Raw genomic sequence first — 19594 nt, 5'->3', positions numbered from 1 at the left:
ATAATTATATTTTTTAAATAATTAATTATATAAAATATATTTATATTTTAAACATAGGACCTAAATCTTTATACAGGCTTGCCTCTTTTCCGGGCTAGCTCGCAAAACCTAGACTCCCGTGGCTCGCTTGGAAAACGTTCGTACGTTGCTAACCTCTTATTCTCCTCCTATCTCCGAGCTCTTCTTGAATCGAGGAGTTAAAGTAAAGCTTAGCTAGGACAGTTCCTCTCTCCGATGGATGGGCGGGGAATAGCATCTGATACGATTTCTTATCAGCCTCTCCTAATGGTAGAATACTTATTTTTTATTTTTGAAATAAAAAAATAATGCCAACCGATATCTCAGTTAACCAACCTAATTTTTAGTAGTCTCGGTAACATAAAAGGGCCCAGGCTAACTCAGTCAAGAAGACATTCCACTTGCCGCGGTGTTTGAGTATTTTAATCCAATTGGTTTTTCCAATTCAAAATATGATCGAGTTGCTATCCAAATTTCCATATACTTTTTAATATTATTTACGACACCACTAAATTTCAAGGATATAAATTTACAATAATCATTAAATACCTATCAACACAAGACATACAAATACAATGATATGAATGATATATTTATAAAATTATGCACATCAGATTTTTTTTCAACCTTGTTTAAAGTACTTTTTTGTTTAAATAATTGTTTAATGTATGCGTCTTATGTGACAACCAGAAATACGAATGGCTATGGTCCCAGTCAACCTGAAGTCGAGTCAGCCCAATCAAGAACTGGCTCAAATATGTTAGACCTGATACAAGGCATGCATGGTCGCAATTCTGTGTCCGGGGCCTGCCCTGCGCAAGCTTAGGCTCCAACTTTTTATGCGCGAGCCCGATGGAAGGGTCCAATTTCTTAGCCCAATCCAGATTCTATCGATCCGGGTCTTAGCCTAAAACGGCAAAGAAATGATGCGTGCGTTGTTTCACTCATCAAAGTTCGTTTTCTTTCCGTCTTACACTGAGAAAAGAAAAGGTTGTCCTCATCGTTTTAATTTTCTTTCCTTGTTTTGTTTTTGTTCCTGTTAAAACTTTCAACGAGAATCTTCGGTTCAAAAACAAGTTGGGCAACCATGCTTGTAGGCCCACAACTTGTGGGATCTAGTTTACTTTTTTTTGTTTAAGTTTTTTATCGGAACATATATGTCTATAGAAAAATGAATAGTGCTGCTAGCTAGATTGTCTTCTTCGCGGCTTACCACTCTAGAAGTTTCATCTGGAATAAGTGTCTGCGCTTTACTCCTATATTTTCTTTTTTTTTCAGTCAGGAAAAAAAAAATAGAAAAAAAAACCGCCGCAGACAAACTAGCTCTTCCACCATCATGGAGTCCTTAATTCCTTGTTGCTGTCCGTCCCTCATTTTTTTGCATGTTCTACTAATATGTTCATTGGCGCTTGGAACCTTGGCTAGTGCTTTGGTTGCCCTACCACCATATCTACATGATTTCTTTCAACGGGAAGGCTCCGGAGAGAGTTCTTCTTGCTGGCTTTAGAATTGTCCGAGTCCTTGAGCTTCAAAATCGATCCTGGGAGCTTGCAGGGATGCTTTGGAAAACACTTCATAATAAAATGTCATAAAAAGTGACATCAATAATCGAGCTTGGCAGCGTCCCTATTTTTATAACAAGATGAGCCGTCAGGATTGCATAACAATTGCTCATGGTAGGTAGTGTGACGCAGGACCATAATGAAACCCAGCATGGAGCCTTGATTACCTGATTTTTTTTGTTTTAGAATTCTGGTATGGTTGAGTTTAGTTGAGTCCTTGTTTAATCAAGTTGATTTCCAATTTAAGCTTGTTTAGGGTCTGAGTTAAGTTGAATTAGGAGTCTGTTTGATTAGGATTGTGATTAGAGATTTAGGGGAGTTGTGGTTATGTATAAAGGTTGTAAAGGAGCGCCGCCTCCTTCTTATTCATTGCTTTCCCGTGGAAAGAAAACCCAGAAAAGCTCTGTTCTTGAGCCCAAAACTCCCCTGTTCCCTCCTCTGTTTCGGTTGTTGAATCAGCCACAGGATAACAGGTTTTCCTCTCCCACGCTCACCGCATCATTTGGTATCAGAGCGAGGATTTCTCTGGTTTGATGGCAGATGACGGTGTGGCGGGTGCTCCTCCCGGTGATGATGATCATGGGATGTCGGCGTTGTGGGCGGCCGTCCGCGGCTTGGAAGGAGCCGTCCGTGACATCCAACAAGCCCTCCAAGGCATGCGCATCGACCTCAACCGGGAGCGTTTGCAAGCCCGTGAGGATCTCTCTCACAGTCCACCGATGCCGGCACGGGATCCACCCCACCGGCGTCAGCAACAGGTTCTTCCGGAGTCGTTCGACGAGGAAGAAGAGGAAGCGGTCTACGGGGCGTTTGGTGGACCGCGACTGCATCCAGGTGACTATGGTTTCGATGGGGGCGAACGGGCCGGAGGATCCTTCGAGCGACGCTTTCCTGACGGAGGAGCGGCTGACGACGGCGGCGGGGGGGCAGCGTCCATGGAGGAACCAGCCTGAGGCATTCGACCGTGGGCTTCACGTCGGAGGCGCAGCTTTTGGTCGGCGAGTCCCTGAGGGAGACGGGGTACTCGAGGAAGCCAATGAATTCAGGGGGCGGCGTCCATGGAGGAATCAAGACCGTGCGGGCCACAAGCTCCGTGGACTCGACCGAAGACCCCCTGTTGGAGATATAGTTTTCGACGGCTGGCCCCCTGATGAAGAGGTGGTCGTTGACGAAGCTTATGAGCCACGTCCACGAATGAACAGAGTGCATCCAAGGGGGAGGAATACTGGACCCATGGGAAATAGGGTCCCTCGGGGCACGCGCGACAGGGGCTCTCCTGATTTCAGGCTGAAGGTGGACCTTCCTGCATTTAACGGTAATCTCCACGTTGAAGGATTTTTGGATTGGTTGGCCGAAGTAGAAATTTTTTTTGATTACATGGAGGTCCCAGATCAGAAGAAGGTGAAGTTGGTCGCATATAAATTGAAGGGTGGAGCATCAGCATGGTGGGATCAACTGCAACATAACCGTCTACGGTAAGGAAAGATGCAGATCACCACCTGGCGCAAGATGAAGCAACATCTGCGTGGCCGTTTCCTTCCGCCTGACTACGAGCAGGCGCTCTACCATCAGTACCAGAACTGCCGACAAGGCCCTCAGACGGTGACCGAATATACTGATGAATTCAACCGCCTCAATGCCCGCAACAACTTGTTGGAAACATAAAATCAGCAAGTGGCGAGGTACATTGGTGGATTGAAACCGGCCATCAGAGATCAGATGGATTTATATCCGGTGTGGAGCCTGTTGGAAGCTACAAGTTTGGCCTTAAAACTTAGGCGCAGGCGACACAAAAGGCACACCAATTTCAGTCCATGAATAGAGCATCGTCCTCGCGCTCCACCATAGCAAAGCAGAAGACTGTTGAAGGGCGGCCACCTCGAGTCAACCACCATCGACATCCACGTCGAGAGGAGCCGGAAATTTCAGCAAGCAGCAGGCAGCTCCAAAAGGTAGTGGCAACCCCTACGAGAGACCAATGCCTATAAAATATTACAGATGTCAGGAGGTTGGGCATCGGTCTAACGAGTGTCCGAGGCGACGGCCAGTCAATGTAGTCGAAGCTGAGGATGAAGAAGCAATGCCGCATGAGGAGGAGGATCATGAAGAGGGGCAGACCAACAATGAAGACGTCGAGGTGACGGCGCCGGATCAGGGAGTTCCGGCCTCCTTCGTAGTTCAGCAAATTTTATTTGCCCCGAGGAATGAAGAGAAATCGCAACACCACAGCATCTTCAAAACTTGCTGCACTATCAACAAAACTGTGTGCAATGTGATTATTGATAGCGGCAGCAGCAAAAACATTGTTTCCTCCGCGTTGGTTCGTGCGATGGGATTGAAGACAGAAAGGCACCCGTCTCCTTATAAGATTGCATGGATTAAGAAAGAAGCTAAAACGAGAGTAGAAAATGTATGCAGAGTGCCATTGTCCATCGGGAGGTACTACAAGGATGAAGTGGTGTGCGATGTGGTGGATATGGATGCATGTCATGTTCTACTCGGGCGTCCATGGCAGCATGACACAGATGTTACATTCAGGGGCTGAGACAACACATACTTGTTCCGATGGTAGGGTAGGAAAATTCTGTTGGTGCCTATGAAAGAGAAGCCTACCCACAAAACTTCTCAAGTGGAGGGGAAGTCTTTCCTTGCAGTTTCTGGTGCGCAGTTCATGGCGGAACTCAAGGGGGCTGAAGAGGTTATGGTGTTGGTTGTTAAGGGGTTGGAGATGCCTATCCTGCAGCAGGTGCCCGAGGAGTTCAAAGAACTGCTGACAGAGTTCAAAGACATCACCCCTGCAGAATTACCGAATGGACTACCTCCCATGCGAGATATTCAGCACCATATTGATTTGGTGCCCGGTGCAAGTCTCCCCAATCTGCCTCATTACCGCATGAGTCCTAAGGAGAGCAAAATTCTACAGCAACAAGTTGAAGATTTGATCAAGAAGGGGCTGATCCGGGAGAGCATGAGTCCGTGCGCGGTGCCTGCACTTTTGACGCCGAAGAAGGATGGGAGTTGGCATATGTGTGTGGACAGCCGTGCGATCAACAGGATAACAATAAAATACCGATTTCCCATACCCCGTTTGAATGATATGCTCGACATGTTAGAAGGAACCAAGGTCTTCTCCAAAATTGACTTACGGAGCGGCTACCATCAGATCCGGATTCGTCCTGGTGATGAGTGGAAGACAGCGTTCAAGACGAAGGATGGGTTATATCAGTGGATGGTCATGCCTTTTGGCCTTTCCAATGCACCGAGCATCTTTATGAGAATAATGAACCATGTACTAAAATCATTTATTGGAAAGTTCGTTGTCGTCTACTTTGATGATATTCTGATCTATAGTCGCTCTGAAATTGAGCATAAGGAGCACTTAAGAGCAGTTTTGCTTGCTTTACGGGAGAATCATTTGTTTGTTAATCTTAAGAAGTGTCATTTTGTTACGAAACGCTTGGTGTTCTTGGGATTTGTTGTTGGGGCTGATGGCATACATGTTGATTAAGAGAAGGTAAAGGCAATACAGGAGTGGCCGATTCCTACAAATGTTAGCCAAGTCCGCAGCTTTCATGGGTTAGTGACGTTCTATCGGCGTTTCATCCGGAACTTCAGCACCATTGTCGCCCCCATCACCGAATGCATGAAGAAGGGCCGATTTCAATGGAGGGAGCAGCAACAAGCAAGTTTTAAATTTAAAAAGAAAAGCTAACCTCTGCACTAGTACTAGCATTACCGAGTTTTGAGAAGTTATTTAAAGTGGAGTGTGATGCTTCTGTGGTCGGCATAGGGGCTGTTTTGACCCAAGAAGGACGGCCCGTGGAGTACTTCAGTGAAAAACTTAGTGAAGCATGGCAAAAGTGGACAACCTACGAGCTAGAGTTCTATGCCATCATCCGGGCATTGAAGCATTGGGAGCATTACCTTATTCAAAAAGAATTTGTTCTGTACAGCGACCATCAAGCCTTGAAGTACATCAATAATCAGAACAATTTGAACCGAATGCATGTTCGATGGGTAAGCTTCTTGCAGAAATTTTTCTTTGTGTTGAAGCTGTTGGGATTTGTATCCTAAATGTCAATCGTCAGCATATTGATGATTGAATTTTGTAAATGAATTGACAAATTAATAAAGTGTTATTTGGCATTATTCATCATTTCATCTTCAAATGAACTCTTATATGATAAAGTCCTTAGGACTTATGTTATGATAAAGGAGGATTTATCTTTGAGTCCTTAAACTTGTTCGCGACCAAATAATATATTGTTACTAGGACGACAACATTATCGAGATTAGGTCGTTGTGTGACATATACGTTGGTTGTCCTCTTAACCAAGGAGTGTGGAGACACTGGTATGCCACACAGGTGAAGTGTAGGAGTACATTTCACTGAACGTGACCAATTCCGAAACGCTCTACTGTCAAGAGATGTTCCGAGTAGATATGGTTATAAGTTTGTCCCTCTGACCTGAGACCGCAACCTGTGACTAGCAAGCAACTCATTGTAATTTGGTACCAGACTACCTGAATTTCTAATTCAGTGACGAAAGGTCACTGGGTGCAGTCAAGTACTTGCGTAGTCAGTTGTGAGTCAAGATGGAATTGACCCCTCCTGAAAACAGGAGATAATGTCTTGTGATTAATTTAGCAAAACCTTGGCCAGAATAATCTCAGTGAGGAGTCACGGGATATCTAAAGTTAATCACATAATGAATGTACTAATTATAGGGTTGACAGTGAGCTCTAAGTCATCCTGGCATTAGGAGTCAAAGGGATTGAATTATACAGTAACCATAGTCCGGGATTCCAGAATATTTGCTTCACATATATTCGGCCTATCCAGACGTCGGGTACCATTGCTAGATGGTCACATCGATTAGTATAGGAAGTCGTTCCTATACTACCGGCCTAGGTTCGAACCTATGAGGTCACACGCATAGAAGATTCCTGATTGATCAAGAAGGCTGATGAATAATTAAGAATCATTCGGGGATAATTTGATCAATTTGATTGACAAATTATCTTATAAAATAATTAAAGTAATTATTGGAGGATTAATTAGTAATTAAATTACTAATAAACTCAATTTGATTGAGTAATTGTGCTAAGGATGAGCCAAATTGAATTGGATTCAACTTTGGGCTCAATCAGGGTTTTGACCTGATTGGATTAGGTCGGAACCAAAAAGGACTTAAGCTGATAAAATTAATTTTAAATTAATTTGCACTTAATTGGGGATTGACCTAATTGGATTAGGTCCAACACAAAGTAATTAATTCAATTTGATTGAGTTTGGATTCGCCAAAAATTGAATTGGATTCCATTTGAGCTCAATCAGGGTCTGACCTGATTAGATTGGGTTCAACCAAATTGCTTTGTTTTAATCCAGGTTTGACCAAATTTGATTAGGTGCAACCCAAGAGGATTAGGCTCAGATGATGTGGCAATTAGTGGTGACATGGAATTGGATTTCATGAATTTTAAATAAACCAAAATTATTGCATGGCACATGGACCCATTGCTTGACACATGGCGACATTGTTTGTTGTTTGAATTTGAATTCAAACATTAAGCAATATATTAAATGATTTCATACATCAAATAACTTTCCTAGCTGGCGTGTGAACCTCTAAATCATTTAAATTCGAATTTCAAATGAAATATATGCGACAAGAGGAAGGAAAATTCTGCTGCATGGATTTCAAATTCCTCCCCTTTTGCACATGTGTTTAAAATTTGAATTTAAATCAGATTTGGTTGAGATCCAATTTGGGTTGTTCCTATTCCATTGCATGCACCAACTAAAGGAGGTTTTCTAAAGATAATTTTCAAATTTTGAATAAAAATTCGGAGGCCATTAAAAGGGGTCAAACGTGGGCACCGAAAACACATCCATTGCAGCCTTCTTCCTCACACGCCTCCTCCTCCTCTTCTTCTCCATTTTAGATAGGGTTTTCGGGTGAAAATCTAGAAGATTCAAGATCAGATCTGAGTCCTCTACTTTTCTTACAAACCTCATCTCCATCTGCTTCAAGACGATTGATCAAGAGTTGATTGAATCCCGGTGAGCAGATTTCAGCTTTCAAGTGTTCTGCAGCTGCTAGCACTGTTGCGGAAGAAGATCCTTCAAGGCTTCGCGTGTACTTCTCGTAGAGGCCATTCGTGTGCGTGGCTGCGAAGTCAAGAACCAGATCAACAACTTTCATCCATCATAAAAGGTATTAATCTGGCATTAATCATTTATAATGGTGTCAAGGTTTTATCCTTTTTTGGGGGCTCCTCACGGAGATATCTCCAGAATCCATTCGATGGATATTCGGAGATTAATTGAAATAGAGTTCTTAAGTTTCAGATCTGATAGTTAATCATGCATAAAAGTTTTTAGCATAATTGTTTAAACGATTTTGACATAATCCTATGTGTTCTTAATGTGCTGATTTCTAGATTTGATCTTGTAAGCATGCATGAATCAAATTGTTTGATTCATTTTTTCGCTGCATTTTTGAAACTTAAAAAGAACTATGTGTGGCATGATCCCCCTTGTGAAGGGGTACGTAGGCAACCCGATCAGGTTCAACCATGGTTTAAAAAAAAAAAAATTCAGCATGCTAAACACCGAAGAACCTACAATTAACATTCAGAAGCATCAGTTCGGGCAACAGAATCGGGTGGCAGATGCTTTGAGTCGACGCAATGCTTTATTGACTACTATGCAGACAGAGGTTGTGGGGTTTGAATATTTGAAAGAGTTTTATGCAGAGGATGAGTATTTCAAAGATGTATGGGCAAAGTGTACAAGTCATCAAGCAACTGGAGACTTCAACATTCAAGATGGCTATCTATTTCGGGGCAATTCCTTACGTATTCCCAGATCCTCATTGCGAGAGAAGCTGATTAGAGACCTTCATGGTGGCGGTCTTAGTGGACATATGGGTCGGGACAAGACCATTGCCAGTCTCACGGAAAAGTATCATTAGCCGCAGCTGAGAAGAGATGCTGGAAAATTTATTCAAAGGTGCTATACTTGCCAAACAGCGAAGGGGCAGTCGCAAAACACTGGATTATATATGCCTCTACCTGTGCCAAATGCTATTTGGGAGGATCTATCGATGGATTTTGTGTTGGGACTTTTCCGAACACAAAGAGGGGTAGACTCAGTCTTCATGGTGGTAGACAGGTTCTCCAAGATGGCACATTTCATCCCTTACAAGAAGACATCAGATGCATCCCACATTGCAAGGTTGTTCTTTCAGAAGATTGTTCGTTTGCATGGAGTACCACAATTTATAACCTCAGATCGGGATTCCAAATTTTTGAGTTACTTCTGGCTTACTCTATGGAGGATATTTGACACTTCATTAAATTTTAGCAGCACTACACATCCTCAGACTGATGGACAGACGGAAGTTGTTAACAGGACACTGGGTAATTTGATCCGTTGTATTTGTAGGAGCACCCCGAAACATTGGGATTATGCCTTGGCCCAAGCAGAGTTTGCTTACAACAATACTGTCCACAGTGGATCCGGAAGGTCGCCTTTCTCCATTGTTTATTCAAAGGCACCAAAGCATGCATTGGATCTGGTGCGCCTACCGAAATTTTTTTGGAAGAGTGTGGCAGCATAATATTTGGCAGAGGAGGTTCAAGCTATACAGTGGGAGGTGAAGAAGCGCCTAGAGGACATAAATGCTAAGTACAAATCAATGGCAGATAAGCATCGAAGGCATAAAGAATTTCAAGAAGGCGACATGGTGATGGTTTTCCTGTGCAAAGAAAGATTTTCCGTGGAAACTTACAGCAAATGGAAGCCAAGAAAGTATGGCCCATACAGAATTTTGAAAAAGATCAATAACAATGCTTACGTTGTGGACCTACCAGATGATATGGAAATTTCAAAAACTTTTAATGTCGCTGATATCTATGAATACCATAACCCTGAAGAGCAGCTATACCCAGATGAGAACTTGAGGACGAGTTGTGTTCAAGTGGAGGGGACTGATGCACGACCATAATGAAACCCAGCATGGAGCCTTGATTAAGTGATTTTTTTTGTTTTAGAATTCTGGTTTGGTTGAGTCTAATTGAGTCCTTGTTTAATCAAGTTGATTTCCAATTTAAGCTTGTTTAGGGTCTGAGTTAAGTTGAATTAGGAGTCTGTTTGATTAGGATTGTGATTAGGGATTTAGGGGAGTTGTGGTTATGTATAAAGGTTGTAAATGAGCGCCGCCTCCTTCTTATTTATTGCTTTCCCGTGAAAAGAAAACCCAGAAAAGCTCTGTTCTTGAGCCCAAAACTCCCCTGTTCCCTCCTCTGTTTCGGTTGTTGAATCAGCCGCAGGATAACAGGTTTTCCTCTCCCACGCTCACCGCATCATAGTGTTAGCTCTTGAGTCGTGTGGCTTTCCTTTGTCCCTAGAGGAATTTCTGGGACACATATTTGCATAGGGATTAATTGCCCATATATGATGGAGACCATGGTCGGCCGTATTTTAAGTCGAGCTTGTATCTCATATACGCGTGCTGGAGATTTAAAAACAGCAAGAAATATCCCTCCTCTTCCGCTAAAATGATCTTCGTTGTTGGCTTGTGTGAGGAAGTCTTGCAAGGGTAAAACGTGATCCTCCACCGCAATATTGTCATCTAGTCTAGTATTATAACGGGAACCGAAGGGATTGTCTCTTGACTAATCTTTTCTTTCCCTTTCTCCTTTCCGCCTACTCCCTTCCCTCTCCCATTTTGAAAGACTTGTTTGGTTCGTAGACAAAAAAACAAAAAAAAGTATGGTCAATAAAAAAAAAGAAAAATATTTTATATTTAGCTGAAGTTTTCAAAAAATAATAATAATAACTTTTTATTGAAATAAAATTTATATATTTTATAAAAAATAAAAACTTATTTAGGACATGAAAAAGTTACTTTTCTGCTTGATAATTTTTTTTTTCAAAATATTTTCAAGCTTTTAGATAGAATAGGAGCATAACATGTATTTTATATAATTTTTTTTGAAAAAACATTACTTTTTCATGATTAAGCGAACATGCAAAAATAACTTTTCCAAATATCAATATATTCCATCAGCTTCTTACAAAAATGTTATAGTGAGAAAAAAATTCTTTTCTTTTTTTTGGTACAATAGCGCCTCACACCTGACAGGTATGGGCGCAGCCAACAAGATCAGAAAAAAGGAGATTGCATAAAAGGAAAGAAGTAGACATGCGGTCCTCCCTGATAAGATCATCAGAGTGATGAGCAGCATAAAAGGCAACTCAGTCAGTTACACAATTCATCTTTTTATAGATATGTGTGGTCCGGAAGAAGTTGCACTATCCTAAAAGTTTGCACATGTTGTAAAGCAGTAGCACCCCATCAGTAGCGCAGCATCGATTCCGAATCCATTTGATTACCATCGCAAAGTCCCTTCGAGAAGGATCAAATGAGTCCCAAAAATCAAATGAGTCCTAAAAGTAATTCTTTTTTTCTCTCTATCTTTCTTCCCTCTACACGCTATCTATGAACATGTATTATAGCACATGCTAAATAGCAATTATCAATTTATAATTTGTACGTAGAGTCTTTGAGTATCATCGTTTATTCAACCCACACATTAATTTATATAAATATCTGTTAAATATACTTAACACAACCACTTACCGGACACCCAAGCCTCCAGCGTTCGCCTGCGTCTTGGCGGCGCCGCTTTATGTGGTCCCTCTCCATGTCGTAGAGAACCATGTATGGGCGTACACTCGGCCGTTAGGATATAAATGGGTGTCAAAAGTCCCCCGTATAATCGTTCGTGAATGGGACAGTATTAATTTAGCCTGCGTTCTGGACCTTCCAAGTCAAAGACTCTATCGTTTGGTTGACTAACGTGAACGACATGGAACAGGACGACCAAATAGGCTCTCGTGGCTCTCGAGACCTCTGCATTTCTCGAAGGCTACGTACGGGGGAGTCGCTGGAAGAACTTTGACGTCGCGGATCCCATCCCTTCCGTCCTCTTTCCTCTCTCTCTTTCATCTGGTAGCCCGTGGAGAAGGGATTGGTTTCACAATTTCAAACTACTTTTATTCTTCATTAAACGCTAGACTGGAAGAGTGGCTTTCCTCGAGCTTTCAAGACGACTTTGCCTTCGCCGCAGTCAGCCAAGGCGGGCCTGAAGGCACTTATTCCAAGCAATCCGATAGGTTCTATGACGAAGCATTTGACATTTGGTAATGGGGCACAGCCCCTTGTTTTGGTGTTGCAAGGAACATAGAGTCAGCTGATGGATTCCCAGTTTCCCCGGGTCCGATAGTTGTTACGTGGGTGATCTCCCTCCGTGCATGACTACACATAAGCTGGTAGGAGGATTCCATGTTGATGACGAGGCCGCCTAAGCCTGCTCGATCTCTATCATCTCAAGGGATGCCAAACATGAACAACCGGATCATGTCTGCTTGCACGCATTTATCTGCATGAAAAATAGCAGGATCTAGTTCATATGAGCACAATGGTTAAAAATGTAACACTACCAGAAGCACGCTCTTGAGCAGTCTATTTGAGTTTCAATATATGGAAATAGAGTAGCAAGATGTTTGAGATACTTCATGTATTGATGCTCATGCACAGAAAGAAATAATAATTGGATTCCTAGGATCAATCTTAAATTTATGCTATTTAAAATTCAAAATTTGAAATTTCTAAAATCATGAATCCTTGATATGGGGCTGAGATGAAGATACTGCCAATAATAACTAAATATGCACCTACATGAGAAATGAATATAGAAAATTAATATATTTACTCTTGATTTTTTATCAACAATGAAATCATTTAATCTATTTTCATAGGTTGGGAAAATTATCAAGTTGATTATATATGGCTCACAATCTAATCTTATATATTAAAATAGAGACTATGCTTGTACAAAGTTCTCCATTCACCACATAGATTCCTTTCATAACATTATTAGTAGAGCTATAATAAGTAGGGCTTTTCATTATCAAAAAATAATAACATTATATTATTAAAAATCATATTGAATAAAGAACTTTAATTAGTACTACTAAACTAAAACCGATGATATTATTAATAACTATATTTATTTAATGCATGCTAATATAAATGAAAAATATATTTCATTAGTGCCAATATCCTGCGTCTACCATTAGATCATATTGCTATTTTATTAATTTCTATCAAAATAACAAAATAATATATTATAGAATAATAAGATAATGATCCAACATGTATATAATAAGAAATGGAAAAAATATTATATCTAGGGGATATTTCCATGCAACATAGTGGGGTTATTAGTGGTAGGAGCGGCAGTCGTGTTGGATCAGACCGAATACAGATTGGTTCGAATACAAAGTAGATCAAAATTTTGTCAACTTGAACTCAACCTATTTATTAGATGAGTCAAAAATTCATATCTCAACAAGATCATTTTATTAAACAGGTAATTTAAATCAACCTACAACGAGTTGAATTAAGTTAAACGGGTTAACCTGTTAAGCATTGCCGTCTCTAATTAGTGATTGTACTTTATACTTTTAAGTAACTCAAATTTAAGCCAATTAGAATAACTTTGATTTAGAAATTTAGTATAATTTATACTCTAGCCTACAAGTAACAACCGCTATAATACCATAATAGTACCATAATACTTTTGAAAAACCTACAAAATATTTTAAATATAATTTATTATACTATTGTATTATATTTCAAAAATAATTTATAAATTTTTAAAAAATTGTACCCAGGCGTCTTATAGGTTATATGCTAATTATGTATTATAATGGCAATCATGGATAAGTAGTATTGGATGGAATATACATGATGGACGGTAGAGATGGATTGTTCATTGTGAGACAGCTTCTTTAGATTTTGGACGCCCTCCCATTATAGTGTGCGTCATTCGCTTGGTCATCCGCGTGCGACACAAACTTCCCGTTCGTCAAGAGAAGTTAGTGACGGTCAAAAAATACTCAAATAACTTTATTTCTTTGACTGGATGACCGGAGAATGGTGCCGGTAGGTGCGCCCCCTTGCCCGCTCAATCCAACGTCTCTAACCCATCCAAGCGACGAAATTTCTCTTGCTTTCGGACCGGACTTCCGTCTTTGAACCGTCCAAGACGTCTCTAGTCCCGACCCTGGCGTCCAGGATGGTGCTCGTTTTACAAGTGGCCTTATCTTTTGACTTTTTTATGATAAATTTCGATAGCAGCATAATCGAAAATCAAAGTTGCAGAGGCATGAAATTCGTCATTTGTTATCAATTAGTTGCAGCAAGGTCGGCGGATCTTCAACTCATCAATAGTGTATACCGAGCTTAGAGCTGTCTGAAAGAGTATCTTTTATGCAAGATACATACTGGGCGCGAACCACATCATTTTTGAAGGTATTTCGGCTACGATGATTGAGTGGATCCGGAGTCGGAGACGTATAGCTGAGCATTGGCCGCTCATCTATAAGATTCATAGATTGCTGAAGAGTGCCACTCCCACTAGGCCAAGCATGTTTGCAAGAAGATAAATGGTGCTGCTGATTGGGTTGGTTTCTTTGCGGCTCACCACTCTGCAGATTTTGTCTGCGTAGACAGTGGATATATGCCAGAGATTGTAGTTAGTTTTTTGTTTTCGAATTTTGTTGGCCGTGCGCCTTTGTTTTAAAAAAAAAGAAAAAAGAAAAAAAAAGAAGCAGACGTCCAAGCCCCTTCTCTCCACAAAAGCCCGCGAACCCAACCTCTCTGGGCGGCCGCCTCAGCCCGAGCGCCAAAAATGGCGGCAACTGCCATCTCTTCTTCTCTCCTTTTGCTCATCATGGTATCCTTCTACTCTGAAGCCGCATCCCAGCCGGCAACAACTGACGGAGAAAGGCAGATTCTCCTCCAGATCAAGAAGGACTGGAGAAATCCCTCGGCTCTCGAGTCTTGGAACAACTCCACCTCCGCCAACCACTGCACCTGGACCGGAATCGGATGCTCCGCTAATGGCTCTGTCACCAATATCACACTCGTCAACCAAAACATCAGCCAACCGATCCCCGCCACCATCTGCGAGCTGAGAAGTCTCTCCTTTCTCGACCTCAGTTACAACTACATCACCACCTCCTTTCCCAAGTCCCTCTACAACTGCTCCAAACTCCAGTACCTCGACCTCTCCCAAAACTACTTCGTCGGCGTCATCCCCTCTGATATCTACCGTCTCTCTCCCCGTCTCACCACCCTCATCCTCTCCGCCAATAACCTCACCGGAGACATTCCCCGCTCCATCGGCCGGCTCCCGGCGATGATCGAATATCTCGCTCTCGATGACAACCTCTTCAATGTGTCCTTCCCAGCTGAGCTCGGCAACCTCTCAAACCTCCAGACCCTATGGCTTGCATATAATCCCTTCGCGCCGACAACGATCCCTCCAACTTTCCGCAGATTGACCAAGCTGAGCTACTTGTGGATGACCCAGACTAACTTGAAGAGCGAGATCCCTGAGTTCATCGGAGAATTGACGCAGATGTACCAATTGGACCTATCGGAGAACTCCCTCAGTGGAAGCATACCCGCCGGAATCTGGAATTTAAAGAACTTGCAGTTCCTATATTTGTATAAAAACAATCTTGCTGGAGAGATCAAGATCGATGGAGCGATCGGTGCGTTAGAACTGGAAGGGCTGGACGTCTCCATGAATCAATTGAATGGATCCATCCCGGAGGAATTCGGCAAGCTTCGGAAACTCTCCGTCCTCTTGATGTACTACAACCGGTTTTCCGGCGAGATCCCTCCGAGCATCGGCCTCCTCCCGGCGCTGACCGACCTCCGGCTCTTCAACAACAGTCTCACCGGGGTTCTACCGCCACAACTGGGGAAATACTGCCCGCTGTGGAATGTTGAGGTCGATGACAACATGATCTCCGGTGAGCTGCCGGAGAATCTCTGCGCCGGTGGAGCTCTGTCCTCGATCATCGTATCTGACAACAACCTCACTGGCAACCTGCCGGCGTCTCTCGGCAACTGCTCCACCCTCAGCAACATCATGATCCAAAGAAACAGATTCTCCGGCGACTTCCCCGCGGGGATCTGGTCCTCGGCGGTTAACCTCACGACGGTGGTCATGCACGACAACGCCCTCTCCGGCACCTTGCCGGACAAGCTGCCATGGAATCTCACCCGGCTGGAGATGGGGAACAACCGATTCTCCGGCAATCTCCCGTCGTCGGCGGGGAATATTTTGGTCTTCTTGGCGGACAACAACTCGTTCTCCGGCGAGATCCCGACGAGCATGACCGGACTCTCCCAGCTCCAGACTCTATCACTCGGAGGGAACGAGATCTCCGGTGAGATCCCGCCGGCGATATCGACGCTGAAAGCGCTCACCGCGCTCAATCTCAGCCACAACCAGCTCACCGGGGAAATCCCCGCATCGATCGGGTCGCTGCCGGTGCTGGACACCCTCGACCTCTCGGCAAACCAGCTCTCCGGCGTGATTCCGACGGCGATCGGTAACCTCAGGCTCAACGCTCTCAATCTCTCCTCCAACCAACTCTCCGGCGAGATCCCGATTTCGCTCCAGAACCCAGCATACGATCAGAGCTTCCTCTCCAATCCGCGACTTTGCGCATCTGACCTGCTCCTGAACGTCCGATCCTGCAAACAAGGATCGCGCGGGTCAAATGGGTTGTCCCGAGGTGTGCAGATCATGTTCATCGTCCTCGGTATACTAATCTTCGTGATCGCTGCCGGTTTCGGCATGCTCCTGATCTGGGACCGCCGGTGGAGAAAAGATGGCGACGATCTTGCCAAGTGGAAGCTGACCTCTTTCCAGTCGTTGGATTTCACGGAATCCACCATCCTCCGAGGGATGACGGAGGATAACCTCATCGGGAGCGGCGGGTCTGGAAAGGTTTACAAGATCCACCTCGGAAATCGTGCAAGAGAGATCGTGGCCGTTAAAAAGATCTGGAACAGCAGAAAATTGGAGTCCAAATTGGAAAAGGAGTTTCAATCAGAGGTCGAGATCTTGAGTTCGATCAGGCATACAAACATCGTCAAGCTGCTCTGCTGCATCTCGAGCGTTGATTCGAAGCTCTTGGTGTACGAGTACATGGGGAATGGTAGCTTGGATCGGTGGCTCCACATGAAGCGGGGGGTGGAGGCTGCGTCGATAGTCCGAGGTGGATTAGAGAGTCGTCCACGACCGTTGGATTGGCCAGCTAGGCTAAGGATTGCTGTTGGGGCAGCACAGGGATTGTGCTACATGCATCATGATTGCTCGCCCCCGATAGTACATCGGGATGTGAAGTGCAGCAACATATTATTGGATTCGGAGTGCAGAGCTCGGATTGCCGATTTTGGTCTGGCCCGGATGGTGGCCGAGTCTGGCGAGCTCGACACAACATCGGCCATAGCAGGTTCTTTTGGATACATGGCTCCAGGTAAGGATATATATATATATTCTATTTACTGACATAGAATATATATTCTCCTTTAGCATTAATGCATGCAATTCACAGTCCTTTCTTGGGATCATCTAATGAGGAAGAGAAACTATTATGATGAAGTGCATTCATTTCTAAAAAGAATAACAGGTTTTATGAAAAATGAACTTTGGTTTGCTATTTTACTTTGGATCAAGGTTTAGGTGCTACAATTAGTATCATGTAACATGTTTCTTTTATCTTGCGTACGGCTGCTACCCTAATCGTATGTTGCTTGAACCATATACTTATGTCTTGTTAATTATAATACTGTATTGTAAGCAACAAGGCTTGGCAACCTTCGTATTTAACTTTCACTTAAATGATATGATTGGCAGTCTAAATATTAATTATAAAAATTGTATTCTCGACTTTATCTGATGTATTTCATCAAAAACTTTATCTGATATAGAAAATGTGCAGTCTAAGAAGGCAGGAGTTGGTGAGTGGATACTATGATAGAATAAAAATGTGGGCCGAATGATTCTTGGTTTATTATAGTAGAAACATTGTAAATTAAAACACTAGGTAAATTCTGAAAAATTATGGTTCTAATATTTTGTTATAGTACCTCTGTTGCCTGACATATGGCTCTAGTTTCGTTTTTGTTTTTGTTTTTGTTTTTTCTGATTATTGTTTATTTTATTTTCAGAGTGTGCATACTCAAGAAAGGTGAATGAAAAGGTAGATGTGTATAGCTTTGGAGTGGTTCTTCTGGAGCTAACCACCGGAAGAGAAGCAAATGATGGAGGAGAACATGGTAGCTTAGCAGAATGGATTTGGCGCCACGTCCAAGATGGTAATAGGTTGATGGATGTCATAGACCGGGATATAAGAGACCCATCGTATGTGGATGAGGTCGCCGCAGTCCTTAAGCTTGGTATCATTTGCACGGGCACGTTGCCTTCCACGAGACCAACAATGAAGAAGGTGCTGGAGATATTACACAGGTATCAAAGAATGCATGGACTTGGGGATAAACCCCTAGTTGAGTACGATGGAGCTCCCCTTCTACAAATCAAAAGGGGCGGTAGAAGTAAAAGGCCCTCCGATGGAGACGAGGATAATGATGATGGTAGCTTGGCATGCAATGTGTGAAGTGAGGAAATTAGGGATGGAGTTGCATTTATGGGGCATTCGCCGGCATGATTTCAACAGTGAGATAAGTTGATAACCTTCAGCATACACTTCACACCATCAAATTAAGTGAAACTCGTAGTAGAGAGGTCCTTTGGATGCCTTGAGAACTAGTGATACATGAATGAACACAGTTAGGGTACAGTGTTTTAAATTTATATGCTCGCACAACAAAATATCTACTATAATTGTTATCTAAAAAAAAGTAAAACTCTTGGTGTACTTTCTTAAATCATGCAGGATAATAGAGCTTCACAGTTCATAGATATATGTAAACACATATTTCAATTACTCGAGTGAGATGGCTTTAGAATTATTGTTCTATTATATTTTTCACTTTTAAGTAGAAACTCTTCACATATGTAATATTTATTTGAGAAATGCAAATCAGATCTTATTCTTATAATGGGCTTCAGCTAACTATGGATTATCCTATTCTTACATGCTTAACTGATCCAGGGGGATATTGAAATGAATACAAGGTATACACAGAGCAATAAAACCATCAAGAAAACAAATAGAAGAGAAGTGATCCAAGTCCATGGTTACTTTAGAAAGAGCCACTGAAGTGAAACCCATTCTTTCGAAATCCTTGGGATGCCAGCAATATAGTTCCTGAAAGCAAATTGCTGATTGCGGAAGATAATTTGATCTCTGGATAGCCAAATCCTCCACCAGATAACCAAAACAAGAATGGGCCAATCAGCCTTGAGCTTCCTAGAGATAGGTGACTTTGAATAGAAGTTTGACAAGATAGGAGAAGTGTAAGAAGATGACAAACTTAACAAATCAAATAAATCAGCAACCAAAGAATGCTCAATATTCCTTCTGAAACTAACTCGCCAAGAGCAGAAGAACCATATCCCAATTATCCAATAACAAAGAATCTGGCCAAAGAAAAAGCTTAGGGAAAAGGTCCAAGAGAGGAATGCCGCCAGTCCGTCCAACAAGGGGCAAATCTGAGAACCATCCCCCAAAATAAAGTAGGAGCCCATAAGAAGAGCTCGACTCACTTAACAAATTCCCTTCCAAAAGGACGAATTAAGCAGAAGGAATAGAGAGATCTCTGAAAGCAAAGCCATGTTCCAATAGACCCCATGCTAGTTGCTGCCAAGTCCCTCGAGAAGAAGAGCCATTATAATGTCCTCAGTACCATTTGCCTAACAAGGCCCAATTGGATTATTGAAGATTAATAATTCCGAGTCCTGGTTGTTGCTTGGATTTGCATACCATTTTCTAATTTACAAGACAAAAAAAAAAGCCTCAGCTGAGCTTCCAACTTTCTGTAAAAATAAAATAAAATATATAAATAAATACTCCATCCTATCAGCTTAAACTTTTGGGATAAGTGGTGATTTCAATATGGTATCAAAGCAAAGATCTTGAGTTCGAAGATTGCTTGAACAAATACAGCCAG

The 19594-nt window shown here is 42.5% G+C and overlaps 1 protein-coding gene across 1 annotated transcript; it reads left to right on the top strand.

Moving 5' to 3' along the window:
* The first annotated feature begins 14256 nt into the window (after nt 1–14256).
* On the top strand, nt 14257–18583 carry LOC103698393 (uncharacterized). Its single transcript, XM_039125381.3, has 2 exons — nt 14257–16998; nt 17693–18583. Exons 1-2 carry the CDS (start codon nt 14349–14351, stop codon nt 18136–18138), a joined length of 3096 nt encoding a protein of 1031 aa, XP_038981309.2. The 5' UTR covers nt 14257–14348; the 3' UTR covers nt 18139–18583.
* The last annotated feature ends 1011 nt before the right edge of the window (nt 18584–19594 follow it).

This window comes from Phoenix dactylifera, chromosome 1, assembly GCF_051530095.1.
Source record: "Phoenix dactylifera cultivar Ajwa chromosome 1, Ajwa_hap1_PhDact_Kaust_v1.1, whole genome shotgun sequence".
Classification (NCBI taxonomy): Eukaryota; Viridiplantae; Streptophyta; class Magnoliopsida; order Arecales; family Arecaceae; genus Phoenix; species Phoenix dactylifera.
Note: the sequence above shows the minus strand (reverse complement) of the source record. Positions and strands in the feature narration are given on the sequence as shown.